At 41.3% G+C, this 10,000-nt stretch overlaps 3 protein-coding genes and 1 pseudogene across 4 annotated transcripts; 2 read left to right on the top strand and 2 right to left on the bottom strand.

Annotated features, from left to right (window-relative positions):
* The window catches only part of LOC120557509, a 1,053-nt pseudogene extending 363 nt beyond the window's left edge, over positions 1-690 (top strand).
* A 994-nt stretch (positions 691-1,684) lies between these two features.
* Positions 1,685-2,300, top strand: LOC120557501 (histone H2B 1/2-like). Its single transcript, XM_039797896.1, has one exon. The coding sequence runs from the start codon at positions 1,759-1,761 to the stop codon at positions 2,059-2,061; it is 303 nt and encodes a 100-aa protein (XP_039653830.1). The 5' UTR covers positions 1,685-1,758; the 3' UTR covers positions 2,062-2,300.
* A 4,807-nt stretch (positions 2,301-7,107) lies between these two features.
* On the bottom strand, positions 7,108-8,001 carry LOC120557505 (histone H2B 1/2-like). Its single transcript, XM_039797899.1, has one exon. It carries the CDS (start codon positions 7,893-7,895, stop codon positions 7,521-7,523), a length of 375 nt encoding a protein of 124 aa, XP_039653833.1. The 5' UTR covers positions 7,896-8,001; the 3' UTR covers positions 7,108-7,520.
* Positions 8,002-8,800: 799 nt separating this feature from the next.
* LOC120557506 (lectin-like) lies at positions 8,801-9,815 on the bottom strand. 2 transcript variants are annotated; one of them, XM_039797902.1, is made up of 3 exons: positions 9,701-9,815; positions 9,260-9,350; positions 8,806-9,173 (listed from the first exon to the last, which is right to left on the bottom strand). In XM_039797902.1, exons 2-3 carry the CDS (start codon positions 9,344-9,346, stop codon positions 8,925-8,927), a joined length of 336 nt encoding a protein of 111 aa, XP_039653836.1. In that variant the 5' UTR covers positions 9,347-9,350; positions 9,701-9,815; the 3' UTR covers positions 8,806-8,924. The 2 variants fall into 2 exon arrangements, with proteins under 2 accessions (XP_039653834.1, XP_039653836.1); XM_039797900.1 differs by lacking the exon at positions 9,701-9,815 and having other exon boundaries at positions 8,801-9,173.
* Positions 9,816-10,000: the final 185 nt, after the last annotated feature.

Genomic DNA, 10,000 nt, shown 5'->3' with positions numbered 1-10,000 from the left:
TCAATGTCTGAATCAAAAATAGAACTATTCAGTTACAAATTACTGGTGCAGCACAAAAGAAATGGCAAAAACCCACCCTGTCAATGCAACATCACAGATTTAGTGGTTTGTCTCTCTCAGAATCATGAAGAACTTCTTGTCTATAAATGATCAGCTCCATCAGGACCAATTTCTGACTTCCAACAACGGGCAGTTTAAGGCTATCTTTCAGGTGAGTAACTCTCTAAAATGAAATGCTCACTCTATATTTTGGTATGATTGTTTGGGTATCCGTTAAATGTCTGTTTCTACCTGCAGGGAGATGGTAACTTTGTCGTCTATGACTCTGGCAACCGGCCTGTGTGGGCCTCAGGCACTGATGGATCAGGTGCTGTCCACGTGCTCATGCAGGCTGACGGCAACCTGGTTGTTTACAACCAGCGCCGCGCCGCTTCGGCGGAGCGCCGGTAATATACCACAACGTGCGAAATGTGCCGTCTTGAGCTGACCGATGGCGGCAAACTGGAGTTGACCAGAAACTTTCAAAGAGTTTGGAGCTCATGATGAAATTATGTCTTCACATGACCTCACAAAGCTTTGTTAAATTGAATGGTTTGCAAGTACAAGTCATCTTTGAATGTCAGTGTGAATTACAATAAAACTACCTGCTATGTAATCTGGAATCCAATAAAGGCATGTTGTCTCACTGAATGTCTTTCTTCTTTGTGACAAACTGTTTTATTTGTAATGCAAATATCTTGTTATGTACTTCAGTTTACTTTGTTGAGAATTGCTCTCTAAACAAGGGTTAATACAGCACCTTAGTAGTTTGTACAGCATTTTGGTCAGCTTAAACTGTGTTTAAATGTGTTCTAGAAATAAACTTTAGTTACTTACTTTAAAAGAAACAGGGTTTAGAGAGCAATTCTCAACAAAGTAAAGGGAAGTACATAATCCTTGTGTTGTCCTTCGGGTTACTGGGACCCGAAGGAACACACAAGGGTTAAAGAAGACTGGAAGTTGTATCAAAGTCTTTGGAACACATTTTGGTCTGTTATCAGTTCAACTAACGGTGCTAAAAGCATCACGTAGGCCTACATAGGTTTTTTTTTTTTTTTTTTTTTTTTTTTTTTTTTTTTAAATAAACTTCATTGCAACAATACCCAACAAGTCTAAATTAGTTTATTATCCCTCAACCAGATCTGAATAAACACTTACTGGCTTGATGGGTTCAGGAGTGTCCACTGGACTTCAGAGTTTACCGAGCACCTGCTTTTAGTTCCCATTTGACTTCAAAATCTCAATTTCAGTGATTTAATCTGGTAAGTCTATCCATGAGTCATGGCATCACTTCAAATAATTTCACATAACCGTCCATAAGATGTTATAATACAATTTTTTTTTTTTTTTAAACAAAGTAACTCCTCACTAATGGCCTATGTTTTATTAAAGTTATAACAGTCAAGTGCTTTTTAGAAAATTATCTATCCTGATAAGTTCACAACCGTGTTAATGGTGTAGCACAGCGAGACTAATGCTGTAGTGATATTTCTTATGATGCTGTCAATCATAAAAATATTACTTGTCTTTGTTCCGGACAATAAATACATCTGCTCACTGTAACGGCTTCTTGTTCAGCGCATGCTCAGTCCCGTGCTCGGCAGTCAACCAATCCTGTGCGAGCAACAGCACAGTCACATTTGCATCAAGTGGATACAAATTGAACGTTCAGCGCTGCGTCACTGCATTCCACTTTTAGGAGATCTCTCCAAACTAATCATGCCGGAACCATCCGTCAAAGCGCCCAAGAAGGGCTCCAAGAAAGCCGTCTCTAAGGCCGTCAGCAAGACCGGCAAGAAGAAGAGAAAGACCAGGAAGGAGAGCTACGCCATCTACGTGTACAAGGTGCTGAAGCAGGTCCACCCCGACACCGGCATCTCCTCCAAGGCCATGGGCATCATGAACTCGTTTGTGAGCGACATCTTTGAGCGCATCGCCGGCGAGGCCTCCCGTCTGGCTCACTACAACAAGCGCTCCACCATCACTTCCAGGGAGATCCAGACAACACAGTCTATTTATTAACCAACCCAAATGAGTCTGTATTTGTATCCTATGTAGACCCCATGCATACTAAGACTGACGAATTTACTGCCTAATCTACAGTAGGCAGTGGGCACAACTCTAACTACAGTCTGGACTATGAACAGTCACCTGAGCTAAACAGTTCACATCACCTGCAAAACTCAATCCAAGCAACAACTCTTAACACGTCTCAAAACAGGCCCAGTGCAGCCAAACACTATGCACAAGCCTCACTGAGATCACACACACACACACACACACACACACACACACACACACACACACACACACACACACAGAGTAAAAACACTAGTCAAACACCAATACAGAAATTACAAACTTTCTCATCTTTTCAGTGACTCTACACTACTCAATAATGTATTTAAGGAAAAGATATAGATTTTTATAATATACCAATTTTTTATAAGGTCAACAAGAAGGAATGAAATTAATAAACCAGCAGTTTGCTTCAATATAGTAATTTGTCTCTAGTAATTTATGGAATTACTGGGGGAAAAAAACTAAAGGTATATAGGTAACAGTACCAGAGAATAGTGTGACTAATTCAGCATCATGTGACAAGTTTTCTTCATCACATTGGACGGCTGCCTCATCTCTAAATACTAATGAATGTGGTGTTTCTGTTGCTTTCACCTCCATTACTTTCTGAAAAACAGTACGGACGCAGTTTTACTATTGTAAAGATAGTGTTTTTCACTTTTTTTTTTTATAGCTGTGTATATAACCTCAGACATCCAGAGCCGGCCTGACCCATAAGCGAACTAAGCGGCTGCTTAGGGCCCCGTGGCTACCAGAGGGCCCCCAAGAGCGCTTGAAATGTCCCACAATAGAGCTCATAACAGAGCCGGTCTATTTAAAGATAGTGTTGCTGCTAATAGGTCTCACATTAGACTTTAAATGTGTATTTGTACATTATGAGTGCTTAAACTAATATTTACAATACACAAGTTGGTTTAGTGCCAAGTGCAGTGGCAACATGTTACAATGTGGAGAGTCCCCCCCAAACCAAATCCTGCTTAGGGCCCCCAAAAGTCTAGGGCCGGGCCTGCAGACATCTGACCTGGACATGTTGGTATCTTTGCTCTTTTACCTGTTTCCCTCAAACGGTACAGTAATGGTTTCATTCTTATTTGGTGTTTGTATACAAAAAAAGGCTTTCTGAGCTTTCTCTGTATAAATACCGTACTATATGTTCAATAACTAGTCTAAGACAAGACACCTGCTAGGCTTTCAGCTAAAATTCCAACAATCAGTGTTTGATAGGCACCAGACTGAAATCTATTTTGTTTTGAATGGTTAATAGGGCTGCTCGATTATGGGGAAAAATATAATCACGATTATTTTGGTCAATATTGAAATCGTGATAATTTAACACGATTACTCGTTGACTTCTGGAAAGATGCTGCAATTATTGAACTTAAAAAACACTGGAAAAAAAGTTAAATAAATCAACAGTAAAAAAAAAAAAAACACATATAACTGTGAAATTTGCCTTAATACTTTTATTGAAACTTAATTTTTTTCAGAACACAAGAGAAAATAAGAGTTTACTTGCAAAACGTAATAAGCAAAATAATAGTTTTTCTCGATTATTCTGTTTTTGTGATCATTGGGAGCCAAAATCATCAAGAGATTCAAGCTGTAGTAAGGAATGTTACAAAGGGATACTAAAGCTTTCTGAATCATCAGGAAATATAGAGCCAGGCCATTATTCAGCCGGGGACGCTACAGTCCTTCTGCAGCTCAGAGATGGCTCTGGGAGACCTCTTTATGCAGGGCCTAGGAAAACGGGTCCCATTGGATTTGTTGCCAGCTCTAGAAGCATTTTCCCAACATCTTTAAAGAGCTGATGAAGCACAGGATGCACCTTGTAAGTATCTCCTCACTTAGCCTAGTCAGGATCATCTTGAGCTGTTCTTTTCTGCAGTCAGGGCACGCGGAGGCTACAACAACAACAACCCAACTGGCCGACAGTTCAAAGCTGCGTACAAATGCCTCCTAGTGAGACATCATGTGAAAAATGGAACAGGGAACTGTCTCATAAGGGACGGCACCAACATGTTGGCAGTGACAGTTGGTCCAGCTTCTCGTCGATCTGATGTCGCACCAGCACCCCCTCTGGATTCTGACCCCGACTACAGCATCTTACCTTATGTCGATTCAGTATCCGAGTTCAATAGGGGTGTCACGATTCTCCAAATCCTCGATTCGATTACATTTTCGATTCTAAGGTCATGGTTCGATTCGATTCTTGATTATTTTTTTATTTTTATTTTTTTTTAAAGCACAGGTTTCTGTGCCATTTTTAAACTAGACTTTTATGCAATATAATATCTGACCTTTGTTCGCAATGTACCACACTACATTGTCAAATTTAAAAAACATGTATTAACAAGATAATGTAACAATAACGTATATATTCAGTCAACTGGAAACTTGACAATTTGTCAATAAAATAAAAAGAAAAAAAAATTTGCCGACAATGCCGAGGGCAGACGCAGCGGTGTTTGGTGTTTTGAGCCCCCAACGTCGTCTTCCAGGCAGCGCTGCCTGGAAGGCACTAGGATTAGACAATGGTTATGGTTGAAGACGACGGTCGCAGCGTTGCCTTGAAGGCTTAGTCAACAGTTGGGGGCTTAAAACACCATCGAGCCAGCAAAGCAGCTGAGCAGACCGACAGCAAAGAGGGCGACTCGGGCAGTCCGCTAACTTGTTGCTCTCTCTAATATGACCAAAATAAACTGCTCTGTTTAGACTACAAAACGTGTGAAATACTTCCACACCGGCGACTTCAGTGAAAGAGGAGGGGGCTCAGGTTCTGGCGATGCGTCTCCAGCATCTGCAGTTGCCATGCTATCTTTTGACTGGCTGTAGTTAAGTTAGAGGAGGTTGACTGTCTCGCAGCACTTCAACACGTGTTTTTTTCCGCTAGACAAGCCGACCGGACGTGACATGAGGGCGTGGCAGTATTGACGATTCCATTACATTGCTGGATTTGTGGTGGAAAAAATGAAGGAGAAAATCTTGTGCATGCCATGTTCTCTTGCACTGAGTCCTGATTCCAGCATGCATGCTTTCATTGCCTTCAGGAACACGGGAGGCTTACAGAATCCATCCACAAGCATCGTGGAGGTGTGTTAAACCTCTGAAAGGTGCGTCAAAGACTTCTGAAGACCAGTGGAGGAAAGCTTCCTCAAGGAAAAGCAGCGACAGCTGCCATTATAATTCAGGTTCTGAGCGATTGTGCTGATAGGAAACCTTTTTCAGAGTTGGACGACCACGTTTGAGACCAGTGTTGAGGACAACCATGTTCACACCTTGGTTAAGATGGCAGACCTCCATGTACTGCAAGATACACCATCATTTGGCAAGGCGAGAAACTGAAAAAGTAACAGGGGCTCTTGTGAGAAGGAGGATGAACAAATTAATACTTTCCCATCACCAGTAGCATGGTGTTTTTAGTGCACATCTTCCTGTTTGAATAATGTTTACAGCACTTCCTGTGTGTATCGCTCACACTGCTTAGAGCCCGCATCAATGGTGCATAACTTACCGCTTGCTGAATAAACCTGACTTTACGTTCAGCTTGCTGTGAGAAACGCATATGAGAAAAACCTGTCAGTAACATATTTCTGTTCGCTGTTACTCAAATTCTAGCAACAAATTACATGAATTTTTAAGGTTAAACTGTTATTTTCTGTGATTAGGCTGAGTACGTTCTGTTAAAATGTTCAAACGTTCAGATGTTTCAGTGTCGTCCGTTTGTGCCGTCTGTTTGTTACGTTTGTCTTGTCCTGTGTCCCCACTCTCAGCCTGCACCTTGACGCGGTGAGTGGGCTTCTAACTAAGCCAGGCTAGATGTTGAGAGTTAAAGCCAAGATGCTGGTCATCCTCTCTCTTTTTCAGACATGCTGGTGGTTGCTGTTTCCAAGTTTTTCCAGTAAGGAACACTGCTGATCAGATTGAGGACAGTGAAGAGCAGCACACATACAAAGTTAAGTTAGACGTATTCATTTGGCTGTTAAGCCGAGTTAAGTTAGATAACTCAGACATCTGTAGTTTACTGTATTATATGCTTTTGTACCCACCTATCAGACCAAAGCAATTAAGTGAGTTGAATTATTTTTTCAGCTATGCTATTATTGTGTCATTGCTGTTACAGGTGTAATAGATCCTGGTGAACTTCTACCTGCTGCATCGAGAGCATCCTCACCAACTGCGTCACAGTGTGGTATGGCAACTGCTCTGCCTGTGACCGGAAAGCACTGCAGAGGGTGGGGAAAACTGCCCAACGCATCACTGCTTCCTCACACCCCTCCATCAAGGCCATCCGGGGCAAGCAATGCTTGAGTAAGGCACACAGCATCGCCAAAGACTGATCTCACCTCAACCAGACTGTTCACCCCATTCCCCTCCAGGATGCGTTACAGGTCTCTGTGCACCCGGGCCACTTTAACAGGGGCAAGAAGGAGGTAGCCATCAACGTTGAGCCCCCCCTCCCCTCATACAATTTTACTGTTATTACACTGCACATATCTATACATACTGTACATATCTGTATATTGTTCATACTGAATATCCATGTGATCTGCTCTTATAATGCTACTGTTAATACACTGCATATATCCATTCAGTAAACCATACCACTTGGTTAACTGTATACTACTTTCTACACTGCACTATGTCATATACTGTTTATACTACACTACCACTTCTGGTTAGACACTAACAGCATTGAAATGTCTCTGTACTTGTACTCCGCACAATGACAAAGATAAATCTAATGTATTCTAAAGGTGTCTTGACACCTCCCTTATCAATATTCTCTGTGTAGGTCACTAACTTTGAATGTATGTCATTATGAACACTGGTCTCCGTGGAAGTCTACGGCGTGGCTTTGTCCATTAATTTCACTGTCTATGGTTTGAACATGTATTTCACTAAGAAAGCAACACACTGGCTGCTGCAAAAGAGAGTATTTGCTGCTGGAGTAAATGCATGAGTTCCAATATAGTGTATTCATATATTTAATAAGTTTAATGTTACTGGTGAAATGGCATTGAACCTATAATCTATTTCATTTAGGTGCAATCCTGTGGTCAAAAACGTCCTACATATCCCATTTTGAGGTAGCAGCACAGTCATTAACAGAATTCATAATTTTATTTCAGAGTGAAAGTCATTCACCTGTAACACTGTGGAGCTCCTTTTTAATAATTTCTACTGGTTTGTGTCCAGTTTCTCATCCAGTCCTCTCTGTGAGAGTTTACTGAACTTCTCACATTTATTCTACAGTTCATCCTCTGTTACTATAGTTAACTTAAGCATTTTTGAAATTAATTAATGTAGTATAACGCACTGGTAGTAACAGGAAGAGCTCTTTAGATGAAGTAGGTGGCTCTTAAAATAGCCGTTGTGTTGTTGGTGTCCCAGCAGGTTTACTTGGAGCTGGTGTACTTGGTGACGGCCTTGGTGCCCTCAGACACGGCGTGCTTGGCCAGCTCCCCGGGCAGCAGCAGCCTCACGGCGGTCTGGATCTCCCTGGAAGTGATGGTGGAGCGCTTGTTGTAGTGAGCCAGACGGGAGGCCTCGCCGGCGATGCGCTCAAAGATGTCGCTCACAAACGAGTTCATGATGCCCATGGCCTTGGAGGAGATACCGGTGTCGGGGTGGACCTGCTTCAGCACCTTGTACACGTAGATGGCGTAGCTCTCCTTCCTGGTCTTTCTCTTCTTCTTGCCGGTCTTGCTGACGGCCTTAGAGACGGCTTTCTTGGAGCCCTTCTTGGGCGCTTTGACGGATGGTTCCGGCATGATTAGTTTGGAGAGATCTCCTAAAAGTGGAATGTAGTGACGCAGCACAGAACGTTCAATTTGTATCCACTTGATGCAAATGTGACTGTGCTGTTGCTCGCACAGGATTGGTTGACTCCCGAGCACGGGACTGAGCATGCGCTGAACAAGAAGCCGTTACTGTGAGCAGATGTATTTATTGTCGGGAACAAAGAAGTAATGTGTTTGATTGACAGCATTAAGGGAACGTGTTCATAAGAAATATCTCTACAGCATTAGTCTCGCTGTGCTACACCATTAACACGGTTGTGAACTAAACAGGATAGATCATTTTCTAAAAAGCACTTGACTGTTATAACTTTAATAAAACATAGGCCATAAGTGAAGAGTTATTGTTTAAAAATCAGTTTTTAAACTGATTTTGGTTATAATACAATTATGTTAAAACATAATTGTATTATAACCGCTTATGGACGGTTATGTTAAATTAGAAGTGATGCCATGACTCATGGATAGACTTACCAAATTAAAGCACTGAAATTGAGATTTTGAAGTCAAATGGGAACTAACAGCAGGTGCTCAGTAAACTGAAGTCCAGTGGACACTCCTGAAGCCATCAAGCCAGTAAGTGTTTATTCAGATCTGGTTGAGGGATAATAGAAACCTACTTGTTGGGTATTGTTGCAATGAAGTTTATTAAAAAAAGGTATATAAAATAATTTTTATAATATAACTCATGTAGGCCTACTTGATGCTGCTTTTAGCTCAGTTATTTGAACTGATAATTGACCAAAATGTGGTCCTTACCAAGACTTACTTTGATACAACTCCCAGTCTTCTTTAACAAGCCATTTATAAATGAATATAAAAAAAATAAGTTTGTCACAAAGAGAAGAAAACATTTACAGTGAGACAACATGCTTTTATTTGATTCCAGATTACATAGCAGGTAGTTTTATTGTAATTCACACTGACATTCAAAGATGACTTTTACTTGCAAACCATTCAATTTAACAAAGCTTTGTGAGGTCATGTGAAGACATAATTTCATCATGAGCTCCAAACTCTTTGAAAGTTTCTGGTCAACTCCAGTTTGCCGCCATCGGTCAGCTCAAGACGGCACATTTCGCACGGACTATTGATGTACGTCCCTGAGCTCCACTTGGCTTGGCCATGCTGGTTGTAAACGACCAGGTTGCCGTCAGCCTGCATGAGCACGTGGACAGCACCTGATCCATCAGTGCCTGAGGCCCACACAGGCCGGTTGCCAGAGTCATAGACGACAAAGTTACCATCTCCCTGCAGGCAGAAACAGACATTTAACGGATACCCAAACAATCACACCAAAATATAGAGTGAGCATTTCATTTTAGAGAGTTACTCACCTGAAAGATAGCCTTAAACTGCCCGTTGTTGGAAGTCAGAAATTGGTCCTGATGGAGCTGATCATTTATAGACAAGAAGTTCTTCATGATTCTGAGAGAGACAAACCACTAAATCTGTGATGTTGCATTGACAGGGTGTGTTTTTGGCATTTCTTTTGTACTGAACCAGTAATTTGTAACTGAATAATAGCTCTACTTTTGATTTTGACATTGAAATAACAAAAATACATTTGTAATGATCCACCTCAGTTCATAACTACAATGAGCATGATGTACCAATTATGAACAGATTTAAGCATCCTGTAATAAATGCATCAAACTATTATTGCTCAGTAATGTATTCTCTATTACAAATAAACTTATAATAAATTACACAAGTACTTACATTAAACACATAAACTACTCTTGCTCAGTAATGTATGACTCCATCAGAGTACTTACAGTCTTGAATGTCACACCAGTCTGTCTGTGAGAAGAAGTGAAGGAGGTGAAATTCAGGTCTTTATATCTGGTAGGCCCGCTGCCCCTAGGTAGCTTCTCCTAATTGCAGGATTGGAGTCTGGTGTGTGGGAGTCAGGGTTCCAGCTGCCTCTCATCTACCACAATCAACCTCTGCTTCATTTAATCCTCATTCCTCCACCTCCCGTCACAGTTCAATCACACTCCTGAATGAAATTCTTATTCATGTATTCACGGTCTGTCAGATGATTTATAGATGGGGAAAGCAAAAAGAAACCTTTT

Source organism: Perca fluviatilis, chromosome 4 (assembly GCF_010015445.1).
Source record: "Perca fluviatilis chromosome 4, GENO_Pfluv_1.0, whole genome shotgun sequence".
Classification (NCBI taxonomy): domain Eukaryota; kingdom Metazoa; phylum Chordata; class Actinopteri; order Perciformes; family Percidae; genus Perca; species Perca fluviatilis.
The sequence above is the reverse complement of the archived record's forward strand: the minus strand, read 5'-3'. Positions and strand labels throughout refer to the sequence as shown.

What these genes read in the sequence shown, in the direction of transcription:
- LOC120557506 (XM_039797902.1), bottom strand. Translation starts at nt 9,346, where the DNA reads ATGAAGAACTTCTTGTCTATAAATGATCAGCTCCATCAGGACCAATTT. An exon ending in AGTTTAAGGCTATCTTTCAG is followed by an intron (nt 9,174 to 9,259) that starts GTGAGTAACTCT and finishes TTCTGCCTGCAG; the next exon opens with GGAGATGGTAACTTTGTCGT.
- LOC120557505 (XM_039797899.1), bottom strand. Translation starts at nt 7,895, where the DNA reads ATGCCGGAACCATCCGTCAAAGCGCCCAAGAAGGGCTCCAAGAAAGCC.
- LOC120557501 (XM_039797896.1), top strand. Translation starts at nt 1,759, where the DNA reads ATGCCGGAACCATCCGTCAAAGCGCCCAAGAAGGGCTCCAAGAAAGCC.